The sequence below is a fragment of the Temnothorax nylanderi genome, unplaced genomic scaffold, assembly GCF_030848795.1.
Source record: "Temnothorax nylanderi isolate EJ_2023f unplaced genomic scaffold, tnyl_v1.0 TNYL_tig0010_pilon, whole genome shotgun sequence".
NCBI lineage: Eukaryota > Metazoa > Arthropoda > Insecta > Hymenoptera > Formicidae > Temnothorax > Temnothorax nylanderi.
The window spans coordinates 1,774,383-1,787,997 of NW_027249072.1; the positions used below are offsets into that span (position 1 = coordinate 1,774,383).

General features: G+C 38.9%; 1 protein-coding gene and 1 long non-coding RNA gene across 6 annotated transcripts in view; one reads left to right on the forward strand and one right to left on the reverse strand.

Annotated features, from left to right (window-relative positions):
• Positions 1-13,615, forward strand: part of LOC139787563 (uncharacterized) — a 214,149-nt gene that overhangs the window by 191,760 nt on the left and 8,774 nt on the right. The window lies entirely within an intron of this gene.
• Positions 993-13,615, reverse strand: part of LOC139787562 (lachesin) — a 96,025-nt gene continuing 83,402 nt past the window's right edge. For all 5 annotated transcript variants that reach the window (XM_071726743.1, XM_071726742.1, XM_071726746.1 and 2 more), the window contains 2 exons: positions 11,710-11,880; positions 993-9,321 (listed from right to left, as the gene is read on the reverse strand). In XM_071726743.1, coding sequence (XP_071582844.1) covers positions 9,041-9,321; positions 11,710-11,880 — 452 coding nt within the window. In that variant the 3' untranslated portion in view covers positions 993-9,040. The remainder of the gene's footprint in view (positions 9,322-11,709; positions 11,881-13,615) is intronic.

A 13,615-nucleotide genomic window follows, 5' to 3' on the forward strand; every position in this document is an offset into this window, starting at 1 on the left:
AATAGTTTTCCTAGATGAGTGAATAAAAATACAAAAAGTCTTATCATATCTTCCACGATTTGAAAAGAATTTATATTCAGAGCTCTTTATCGATTTGCAAAAATCTTAAGTTTTTTTGCGCTTGACTTTACGCGAAGAGGTACATGTACTCAATATTAAATTTTTAAAGTACATTGGACTATCAACGCATGCGTTCCCGAGTTAGAATGCAGTGCAACATCGAGATATCTCATTAAAAATAATCTTTTCTCACTTTGGCTATACATTTATGATTTGTATTAAACATCAACGAAAATAATATCAATTTTAGTTATTTAATCTATCATTGTTAAGGAAAATCGAGGTCATTAATTTTAATTTTTTTTTATGACAGTTTTACTCTGGGAAAATTTTTTACCGATTTGGACCCACAGTTAAGCACTTTAGCATTTTGGTTAGTGTCCCTTAAGTGAAAATTATCTTTGCGTAACCGAATATCGACAGAACTAATTGAGAGAATTAACTGGTATAATTTAAAAATCTTTGAAATAGATAGAATAGCTATAAATTACGATTTTTAGTTACGCGGTGCTATTTCTAGTCCAAATTCGTAAAATTAGGGTTACGATATCCAAATAATTTGATTACTATAATCGTGAGCCCCAAATTTTTCCCAGAGTAAACTTGATTTAAAATATTAACAAAATTTTATAGAAAAATATTAAAATTTCGATATGTCTTGCTAAACATTTTATGTGGAACTTACCTTGATCAGACTTGAACTTGCTCCGATATGCAGAATTGTCATAAGAGCTAAAAATAAGCAATTTATCATTTTATATATAGAACATCAATAAAATAATGTATTAATAGAACGTAAGTTTTCTTGTAATAATTAATTATGAGAATACAACTGTACGATTTCGTAATATGAGGAAACTCTGGGCATAACAATGTATTATCACTTAACAAAAACAGTAATGGATTCATGCAATAACATATACAAGATGAGATCTTATCGATAAGCTTCATATGCAACACGAAGCTCCGTCTTTATTCCGCCGTGATACTTGGTTACAGTATTTTTTTTTGTTCACAATTATTTACAGAATTATTCTCCGCTACCTTCTTACACGACTATATTTATATACAATCCGCTTGTCGCTCGTCGTCTCGTTTTTAATTAATCTTCGCTTACCAAGGTGATCGATTGCTCGTACGTACAATTATACAAAATTACGGGAACACTATGCATCACGCGCTGGGGGGAAAGACGCCGTCGAGGAAATCGATATCGAACGCTACTACGACTTCGCGATTATTATTTATACAGGAAGATATAGCGTTTAGGTTTGGTATACATTGTCGACGGTCGAACTTACCTTTACACGAGCAGTATTTCATTCGATCATCTTGAGATAATACTCGCAACAACGCCGAGATTCGTTCAGATACGGAACGCGATTGTCCCATTTAACAACGTAGGGGGTTGCAACTTCTTCTCTTAATGTACAAGTCGAATCGATTGCGCTCGTGAACGAAGACAATGCAATTCATTTAATTAGCTTCTTGAACACTCATTGAGAAGCGCGTGAGCACGTTTCGTGTCCCAAAGGATTCTTAAAGCACATTTCCATCTCGCGAGGTATCCCCCGTCAGGACCAAGATGATCTCGGGATACATCTCGACTTACTGGGACTTTACATAAATCTAACCAAGGAACCACCTTTCAACCGTGTTCGCCTTTTATTATCTTGCAAAAAGTATACAATATATCATATCGATTAAAACGCAATAGGAAAGTTACTTCGTGGTTAACATCAGAAGAATCGAGTCACCTATATCTGTAACCATATTGAAAAAGACACTCCTTGTTTAATACAACGTTTTCTTTTTTTTCGTTACATTTTAATTTCTAAAGTGACACTCCTTTTTGAAACTTTTTATTAAAGAAGAAGGGAAGTATAATTAAAGGAAAGTTTTTATTAAAAAGGGGAAAAATATAAATCTTCTAAATGTGTGTGTGTGTGTGTGTGTGTGTGTATGTGTGTGTGTGTGGATTTAAAAAGACTAAACCGGATTAAAGTTTGCAGATAAATAAAAATATTGATAGAATACATGGAAGATTGCCGGGTAAAGGCCTCTTTGATGGTTTAAGTTTTTAAGTTAACTGCTTATCTTAAGGTAAAATTTTTTTATTTTTGGTCTTAATATGATCAACGATATGTTCGTACTTTGAAGATATGTAATAGATCGATAGTCAAAGATAATTTATTGAATCTAATAAGAAATGATATTATTTTATCTCGACTCTTCTGATGTTAATAAAATGTAACGGCTTTATGATATCAATCCTAAAGCTTATAGTGGCGCTGGAAGAGAAGTGGGAGGGTTTAGATATTCCTTAAAGGGTTGAGAAATTATTCTTCGCATCATGCACACCGCTAACAGTTTTCCACGTATTCGAAGTTTCGTTTTCTCGTATTGTCTGATATTACAGTCTGGAGGAGTATTTGGAAGCGCGAAAGGAGGAATGAGCCGCCGCAGGACTTCGCCGAGTGGCAATGACATACAGTTGCCTAGATAATCGCCAGTGATAATCTCCACGGCGGACGACTTAGGGATTTCGAGGGTGGTTCGCGGCCCTGTATCCCGTTACGCAGAAAATTCATCGGCAGCTCTCGCGCGAGAACGTTTTTTTTTCCCCGCGCTACATCCATAATACATTTTACTTCTCGAGACCTGTATCCCAATATTGTCCGTCGCCCGAACTCAAAGTTGGGAAATAAGCGCCGAGAATCCGATTATCCGTGCGATCGGGGATTGAAAGAGGAGATGTATCACTTAAGACGTTCATCGCGTTTCGAATACAGTTGCTTTAATCGATCTTTGTTTTCTTAAGAATCTGTATTCGCCGATTTATGCACAAGATAAAATTTCGCATGTTTCTAAGAGTAATATCTCTGTCACAAGGATATGATTCTTGCTTTTTTTCTCTCTTTTGTGGCACATTATGTCAATGAACTGAAAATATTTTTAACTTACTTATTTCTTGTGTGTGTGCAGGTGAGTATGTGTCTGTGTCTGTGTGTGTGTGTGTGTGTGTTTGTGCAAGTTAACACAGCTTCGAAACTCGATTGTGAAAACTACTGCACGAAGAGCGAAAAATTCTAGAACAGGTATTTGGATAGGTTTTTTTTGCAACGGTGTTTTCGTTCGATAAGGAAGATATGTTATTTACGACTCAATAAGCGCAAAGAAAAACTAACGACTGCAACAAGCCACGTTGCGAAAACTAAAGTAAATAAAAGAGGAGCCATGAAAAAGATAAGCATGGGTATACTGGGGCAAAAAAGACGAAGGAAGTTCAGGAATCGTATAGTATATCGACATTCTATACGAGAAGAGATCGATAAAAACGACAGTATCACATAATTGAAATAAAGAAAAATAATTGAAATTTGCATTACGCGAGGTATATTGTTTGTACAATATCGTAAAACCATTGGAAGATAAAAACATAGCATTATTTCACACAATGTCAACGTGAATGCCAAAAGGGACGATCCGCGGAGGCGATAATTCACGCAGATAAAAGGAAGTTGGCTAATTCTCCTTCTCCAAAACTCTTAAAACTTTATACCAGTTCAATCGACCCACTTAAGACTCATAAAACAAACTTCTCGAAGCTGTTCGATCGTGTCGTAGAAAAATCCCAAATCGTCTGGCAGTTAAAGTGCCAAAATATATCAATGTTGAAGCGCCTCGAGCGAAGAACTGACGTTTAAAAAACGTTATCGAAATTTCAATTAACACGTAAAAAGAGACACGAAAGTTGACGGATATCGATTCGTAAATCATTCATTCATCCATCCTGGATCGAGAATAATCAATGTGTCCGCGTTGTAATTTTGTGATGAAGGTAAATTATTTATGCACATCTTTATCACGGTTATCTACGATTCCGAATAATATTTGATGAATCAGAGACAAAACTGAGGAAACGTTACACGTATGGGACATTTGTCCCCTTGCAATCGAGTCGCGAAATTACATTGATCGTTCTCGTTGCGACGTGTTGAAGTGCGCACTTCTGAAACTGTGCCCTTCGTCTGGCATGTCGAAACGGCGAAAAGCACGGACTGCGAGCGCGCGATAAACCAACGTCGTGCAACCGGCGCGCATACGTAACTATCTGCGTCCCCCGTGTATATCGTCTCGACGGGCTTACACGTCGTACCTCTCGGGACTTTAATAAGCGTAACCGACGGAGATTAAGCGAGTGGCCGAGAGGGGGGCCAGAAATCTACGAGCAGCCATAGCCGCCGGAGAGACGGCTTGGGGGCCTGCAGCGTGAGAAGGGTTTACAACTGTAACTGCAGCTGCAGTTGTAACTTTATGGAGACGACCGCGCGACGTAGTCCACACGGAACGGTAAGCTCGTTTGGAAGTCATACGAAGGAGCCATCGACATCTTCGGGCACCGCGACGACGTCGACGATGAAAATGAAGATGGTGAGAATGAGAACGTACGACAGGGAGAAGGTAGGGGACCTTCGGCGAACCACGAAATCTTGACTTTGGCCCTCGCTCGATTCGATGGACCGTATGTCACGCGGTCGTTTCGTGCCGCCCCGACTCGTGGCGCGGATAATAATACCGCACAATTACTCCGTGGATGCTGCGAGTTCGCGAAAGAAGGGAAATAAAATCAGCATAAAAGCGAGAGCCGCCAAATGGCGGCCTCGGCACGCCGGGCCTTCTAATGAAAACGTGAGACTGGGGCGAGAGGGGGGGAGGCGGCGGTGGCCCTTAAATTAATTCACGATGAATTACGTCCGCGCCAGCTGCGCGGGCAGTTGTGTTTATTTATGGAGGAACTAAGATCTTCCTCCTCTAGTCCTTAAAGGCGGATTCGCCCTTATAATTTCTCACGGTGACCGAGAGAGGCGGCTTACCTCTCCGCTGTTTTCCCGCGTCGCCCGGAGAGAGAGGAAGAGTGAGAGAGAGAGAGAGAGGTACGATAATCGCTCCGAAACGAGGATTCCCTCCGACGAAATAAGAGGGAACAACGCTCGTTCGCGGCCTCGCAGGCTACGACGGCGTGTCGCAAACGAGCGCGATTTGGCCCGTCGGGGGAAAAAGCGTCGCGATTTTTTTTTCCTCGAGGGTTTTTTTTTCGGTCACCGAGAGAGCGACCATTCATTGGCTCTCGTGAGGACGCTTGAGGACGCTTCGCGAACCGGGTTTTTTTTTTGCGGCCGGCCATTTCGATGTAGATTGCAGTGACGAATGTGGCACGTCGCATATTATATCGAACGCAAAATGGGCCATTGGTTAATTGAAGGGTTCCCCAGAAAAACGTTGCAAACGACAAATTTATCAGATGCGACGTTTCAGCGGAACAAGCGTGAATCTAAAATGTATGTACAATATCGAGAATATGAAATAACGATTCTCTCCTAAATTGTCATTTAATGTATCTCCATTTTGTCGTGCATTTTAGAACAATGCAAGCAAATACCTTGTAACCATTTTGCCATTAAAACTTCTCTCTTTTTTTAAATTTCAATATTACTTTGAAACTATAAACTATTTGCAATATAGAAACTTCATTACAGCTTTTATTTTGAAATTAAGTAAAATAGCGAAAGGACTAATTTCATGTTTCACGTAAAAAAAGTTTGGTTGATGTTTAAGAGCAATTAGGTGTGGGTGAACCGATCATGAAGGACAAATCGATTGAGACACACACGAAAATGGATTTTAATAGAAATTGGGCACGTATGATGACGCTCCTGCGAGAGAGCTGACAGCGAGTACCGAAAACGAACCGCGAAGCGTAACGAGACGCAATTTCAGTTGCCATAAAACTTCAAAACCAAGCACCCACGGGGACGCCCGATTTATTTAGCAAGTGAATACAAAACTGTCGTAGCACTCGTAGCGAGTGATGCGTGGGGAATCGATGCGATCGATTTTGTTATCTTTCCACTGGTTGTGTTAGATCCACTTTGTGGATTTTCGTCCGAAAAAAGGATAGAGATCCGAAAGCGGAATCGTAACAGCCAATCTGGACACGCCATTACGTCACGACGTTCGCTGTTGCTACGTCAAGTATAATTAGAGAAATTACTGCGAGAACCGAATGTCAACGATAGCAACGATTGGAATGGCTGGACAAGGCTTTGACAGTAATTAAAAATCTATCGATACGGAACGTAATCACGCTATGTGGAAATATAAAAATATAATTAGTACCGTTCTCTCTCTCTCTCTCTCTCACACACACACACACACACACACACACACTGTTTTTTCTTTCTCTCACACATGAATTCTACTCACTTGAAGCAACTCGCGCCAGAAAACGATCGTTACTGATCTATCGAACACTTATTAGTTGTTTGGCTCACACTGGAAACAAGTAATCATATATCACTTCCTGATCGTAGGACGCGCGATCGGTGAAATTTTTTATTGACTTATCACATTTTGATTGAATTGCTCCTATAAGTCTCATTATAGCTTGTAATTTATACACAACGTAGATTTTTGAGAAGCATCTTTATTATCTTAAATATCTCTTTTACATATTTTAATTTTCATTAAAAAATGTTAATTTTATATGTTAGTTTGTAATTTTCTTATATATTTATTGATAATTTTATTTTACGTTGGTTGTAAGTAAAATTAGAGTTTAATATTATAGATTTCTTTCAAAATTATAAACTTACAAAGAATCAGCCGTGGTCATAAAAATGTCAAATGCATTATATGTAATATTATACTTATTATATTTAACGGACATAAAATATTGAGTTTGTTGTTTTGTCGTTAAGTCGATCAATGAGGACAAGAACTATACTGACTTATGCTGATTTCATTTACTTACAATATCCAAAAGTGCATTATTTATTTCCGTTCAATTCTTCCTTTTATAAAAAAAATTTGTTCTTCAGAATTTTTTTACTTTTTTAGTTTCCGCCTTTAGAAACTCTCGAGAATGGAGTTTTATTCAGCATCGTTTTTAGATTTATCTATGTTAAATCTGTTAATGTTAAATTCACGATCGACAGTTGCTATTAATATTTTCAAGTAAATACCTGACGAATATCATCCAATTTTATTTTAACCGAAAAGAAGTTTTAATATCTAGAGCTCGTTCTCGAAACCCTTGAGTGAACAATCATTGAAAACGATTCTCCACTCCGCCGCTATTGGGGAACATTTTGGTACGAAGAATCGTATTCAAAAAATAGAGCACTAAATGTTTCGCCGAAGACATACTTAATTCCGTGTTGACTGAAGAGTTTTGTGCTGTCGAGAGGGCCGCTAACCGAGAGAGCTGTAAAAACTCCCCCGAGCGACCGGTAACCTTGCGGAGAAGAAAAGAAAGTTTGCGGGAGAGAGAACACAGGTTACGATCGCACGTCCGTGATCGAGGCGTGTGTGGCGAACAACTTGGGGGCCGCTTGTGTCCACGATCGATTCGTTCGAGATCGAGGGGCGTCCGCCAAGACGCGAGAGTCACGGCGCGTCTTGCTACTTCTGGCTCGAACTCCTTTAAAGCTTTCAATACTCGTTTAAACTCGCGATACATATCCTATTACACCGGCGTAATCGTAAGGGCTATCTACGGAACGCCACGCCACTCGCACGCGACTGGAGAGCGCAGCGGGGGAGAGCTGGGGGAAAAGTGGCACGAATGTGTTAGTTTTACCCTGACGTACGCACACATATACACGTGCGAGCGTGCCTGTATATGATACACGTAAATATGTACATATCACGCAGATTTATTGCCGCCGAAACTGAGGAGTTACGCACCTGACTCTTCGATCCGCGCGAATATTATTCAGGATTATCATTTCGAGATATGTTCTTCTCCTTGTCGTTGACCTCATCTGTCCGTTCAATTTCAGCCTCTATCGCTTCATTGTCTTCCTCCTTACATTTTGCGTCTAACGTTTCTTTCTTTCGTAACGTTTCGATTCGATATATCGAGAATCCGCAATTTGATTTGATAATACGCATGCTTTCGCATAAGAAAATAGAGAAGAAGTTGATATTTCACGATAATAACCTTTTCTTCGCCAGTAAATAATTAAAAATAAAATAAAAAATTAAGCGACCCGACTGGCCAATTCTCATTTATTAAAACTCACGGAGTGTGAGTTTTAATAAATGAGAATTAGCCAGTCGGGTCGCTTAATTTTTTATTTTATTTATATTTTACATAAAAATCATTATTTAGCTCGATTGATGCTAGTATTAATCTCATTCTCATAAATCACCGTTGAAATCAAATAAAATGGTGATATCTTGTGTGTATCGTAAAATGGGATTACGTCATACAAGTTTAATTTTATACATAGGAGTAAAAATCTAGGGCATTATTTTAATATACTATAATGTATAAAATAGAATCAAATTAAATTATACTGAATTCGATCCCTGATTTTAATTAACTTAGCACTCACCGATCGATTCTCCGATTCAAGTATCACGATCAATATATGCTCCGCAATGCACGTCCCCCGCCTTCAGTCCCATCTGGTTCATCCCTTCCGCGAGCTTCCGATGCATTGATTAGGTCTACGAATTACGAATAAGCCACTCAAGGAAGACGATACGTCGTCGTCGGCGGCGGCGACTTAAGCCCATTCGAAGTTGTTTTTGCCGCGTAGAGCCGTGCAAGCTGCTGAATAGCCAATGAAGATTAAAGCTTGCGGGCTTTTACTGCACGCGGACTTAGCTACGGGCCGTAGCGGCTTCTTCGCGCTCATCAGTTAAAATTAAAATATAGTACGTTTGGAGAATAGCACCGAATTTTCTCAAATACCTATTCTATCTATTTTTTCTTTCTCGCGGCAGCTCGCTATACAAACAACTTCGATTTTATGGTCATTGAGTGTCGATCGTATATAACAATTCTTCTTCCGAATTATGTCGTTGCGAGAGATCGCGTTACGAGAATCGTAACGTGCGAGCATAGACAATGGGTGCCATGACCAAGTCCTTCAGAGTTCCTCGGCTCATTTCCCGTTTCTCATCACCATCACCATCTTCGGCAAACAATAAGAAGCCACAGCGGCGACACCAGGACGAAGAGCCGTCGTGGATAAGGATCAGCGCCCGAACTCGCGTTGATCGGTCGTTTCTTGCCGACGCGGATCGTGGAGGACGGCGTGGCGAGGGACGGATAACCCACGTGTCCGTGGACCGTGTTATCCACCGCTAGTGGCTTGTCCATCTTGTCCATCTCCGCCGAACCGTACACCACCTCGTCCTCCTCGTCATAGAACGGTGGTGTCTGCGTTTTCGCCGGTCCCGAAATCTCTGAAACAGGAGGAAGATACGCGGTTTCGATGGACCCAACGAAAAAGAAAGCAATTTATAATTACACTGTTAAATTCGTTGTGTCAAATTAAATTACTAAATTTGAGTCATTTTTAACCATCCCTATAGGTCGCCACTGCTCCTACTCAATATGTCGTTAATTTAATTAAAACAATGTTAATTTAACTAAACCAATGGAGTTAAAATAATCCCTGTTTTGTGTTAAAGATATAGATTTCGACACACATGGTAATTAAAAATAACAAAATGTTATTTAATTTAATTAAGATATTGGTTTAAGTTTTATTTTTTAATATTTAACAGTGTACAGGAATATTCTAAAATATAATTAATTGTGATACGTTTGGGAGACATAAATGTAATAATCGACATGCATATTTATAATAAATGACTTATAAGTGAGCCACTTGTGATGATTCCGTGACGCCATGTAAATCGAGAACCCTCTTCATTGTATTGTTTCAAAAAGTAGTAATGTCGCGAATTTATCGGCGCTTAGAGTTTTGACGCTACAAACTTTCTCCATCGAGACTCTCTTGAATAAAAGAACAAAGGTCAGGCTAGATTGCTTGTAGACAAGACAGCTCCGACCACATGCCGTTCTCATGTACAGAGTTTAGTATCAGACGGAAGAGTGGGCACACATGTGTGTATTCATATATATATATATATATATATATATATATATATATATAACATGTTTTCTGAAGTTTCTATTGGACTTTAGGGAAATATTCTGTGATGAGTCTCTCGAGAAGATTGCCCTGATAAAATCGATTGCATTATCTTTTTCAGCGAATTTAAAATTTCCGATCTTACGGAGATCCCGTTAACATTAGCAAGTAAGAAATGCAGGCTGAGACCGTCTCTTGTATCGTCATCTTTAAATTTACGTACGCAAATATGTCATCCTTACGTCCACCGCACCGGATGAAGATCCCTCGTTCTCGAAATCGATGGGTCGATAACACGCGACGATTTACGTACGCGAGTAGGGTGTACCGCACTCGCCAGCCTTATCTTCTCACCCTTCCGCCTCATATACCCTGAGGGGAGAGCTGTAAGCTAGCCGAGAAATCCGAGCGCGCGCGCACGAAAAGATGAGGATTGACCGAGGGGCATCTGCCGCTGATATAGAGGCAACTCTCCTCGGAGATTTCCGTCCGCAAAGTGACGATGCTTGTAAACGCGAGGTGTGTTTGCCGTAAGGAGGAAACCCTCTTATTCCTATCATCCTGCGATCAATCACGGCGGCGAGGTAGGCGCGGGACGCGCCCGATTTGCTGGCAGCGGCGGGAATGAGACCCCCGAACAACAATTTCCACGCTGAGGACTCGTTAACCTCGCGACCCGCCACATTAATGTAGAAATAACAGGTCATGCGCGAGAGTAAATTCCACTCCTCGCTTCACTCCCGCAACAGCTCGCGAGGATAGGTACCGGTGTAACCGACTTGCAACGCGCGCGGCAAAAAGCCATTTTCGCGTTGTAATTCGTTTGTTGTGGAGTAGTCGAGAGTCTTGTTACCCGAACGCGTTCAAGATTGTTTCGCTTACAAGCCACGCATAGACGTATGGAACGATTTGCACGGTGTAATATCTCAAAAGCGTATTTCTTGATCATGGCGTCAGAGATTTCTTTTGTTCAATAAAGCCAGTCATGATCAACGGAAGCTATTTAACAATGAGGATTGAAGTATCTGGTAAACTTTGAAGAATAGAAAAAAAACAGAATCTTATCTTTTTCTTATTTAATGCTGTACAGATTTTATTTTTCGTATCTTGATTTGCGGCTTATTGTCAATTATCAAGTTAATTACTAACAGTTGATTAAATTTGATAAAAATCTTGCATAATTCTTTCGTGCTATCTGTTATTAAATATGATTTTCTATAGCATATAAATTTAAAGTTTAGATAGCGTTCACTTGATATTAATATGTTACGAAGCAGTTATCAAGGAAATAGAGGTTATCAGCTGTAACAAGCAGAAAATTAATCCCGGCACGGTGTTTATTAAGTATAATAACTCATTCGCAGTTTACAGAGCAAACTTTTCACCGTTGACCTCTCCCGTGCGCAATTATCTGCTGATCTATTTGCAGGTTTTATTTTACGGTACGAAATCTTAATCCCTAGCGTTACGACTATCTAAAAGAATAAAACAGAGGGGAAAAAAAGGGAGAGAGAAGTAGAAAGAATCGCGATTATCCGCAAATGTACACGTGCATTGAAACGAAATGCGGCGCGGATAACGCAATTCTCCCCTCGTTTTGACTGCGTTCCGTCGAGTAATCGAATTAGGTATTCTTTATGGGCTCCGCGGGAAACTTCGTTTGATAACGGTCGAAAACGCGCTGTGTACTCACCGTATAATCGAATACTACTCTCAACCTCGCCGAGGGAATTTTTGGCCGCACACCGGTACGTTCCCACGTCGTTTTTCTGCAAATTCCGGATCATGAGGCTCATCCGGACCTCGAACGGTGATTTCGTCGTCATCTGGACGTTGTGCCTGACGCTGGATATTATCATCGCACCTGGAGAACAAAGTAGAGAGCATACTCGATTATTCCAATCCCGCCGGCTAGAAAACCACATATTGTTTTTCCTCATGTTTGCGTATTCAGCATTTTTATCGATTGGTATGCGGCAGTAATAAAAAAATCATTCATTATGAAATTACAGAGAGAAATACAGAGTATTTTACAAGAAAGAAAGAGATTGAAATTAAAAATAGATATACAAATTTATAATATAATGACCGCAATTTCGCGGTTTAAATACAAATCGTAATTATATATTTCTTGATATTATTAGAACCATATCAAGAATTTTTATATTTGAACACATATATTTTTCGGTTTCAATATTACTCCGATTTTTCAGTCTCTTTAATAATTGAGCAAAATTTGAAACGCTACACTTTAAAATATTATTGAATTAATTACATTCATTTATTTAAATGTTATTTCAATTAAACTATGAGATATACTTATGCGCTGCACTAAGAAGCCACGTCTTTTACGATAAATAAGATATCTCGCCCGTTTCATGCTATGCTTTCTTATTACACGTTGAAACAGTTGCGGATAATGGGAAACAAGTGAAAGGTATCTTCCACGCGAGACGAAATTGCATACGAATGCATTGGAGCGAGGAACTCCGGATAGCTGAGCGTGTGTTAAACTGGGAGAACGTCTGGCTCTTGCGAGGTGAAATCCACTGCGGGGATATTTCCGCGAGTCTGGATAAGTAGTATTCTCTCTTATATCTATCTAAAGTTTTCTTGAGGGATTCTGAGCCAAGTTATTACACGTTGTTGCGATATGTTGCTGGTGCTCGTTGACATTTCGTATGGATTTATAGTACCGAAACAATTGGCTTCTTACCGCGCGATATATTTATTTAAAAAAAGCCAAAATTTAGAAGAACTGTTGACTATTGATATGCATCGAGAGAAGTTTTACTTTTTATCTTTATTATTATATTTTGCATAAAATAGAAAGAAAGTTGAATTATTTCGCGCTCTCTTTTTTTTTATTGTTGCTTAGTTTCATAAGCTTGTAGAACGAGTTTCCAATAATGCGAATAATAAGTTTCTTGAAACTGACAGTACAACGATATCGCATCGCCTAAACTAAAGTACGGTCTATAATCGGATTTGTCTTGTGAGAGTAATTAACGTTTGAGCATTTCTCCGCTAGTTGGAGTCGGTAATTAGTTAACAAACCAATCGTTATAACGGACTACGCTACTTGTGGTAAACAATACGCGAGGGAAACTACAACTATTTCACGCAGATGTTGATATTGCATTCGATACATACACATGAATGGAAAGATATTTTGTAAATTATTCCAATCGCGTTAAATCATGATTTCATTTCACGTGGAAGTGAAAACTTTATTGTTAATAATTGACTCTTATTATTAAAATTAATATATTTCATTGATAGAAAACAAGAGGAAATTGAATTGTTAATAATTTGAAATGTATATTGGCATATACGAGTAAATGCATAGAGTGTTACAAAAAAATTTATAGTTAAATATCGCCTAATGATATAACATACTCATTTTTTCACTTATATTTCTTTAAACATTTAACCCAAATTTAATCTATAAATTATTTAACTAATAATTATAATTGTTAATTAATCTGTATCTTTTTTCTGTCCAAAAAGCGACCATAAGAATTATTCAATATATTGAATGGCAATGTATGAAATTAATAATAACCAAAATACATATAATTTATAAGATAATAATAGAT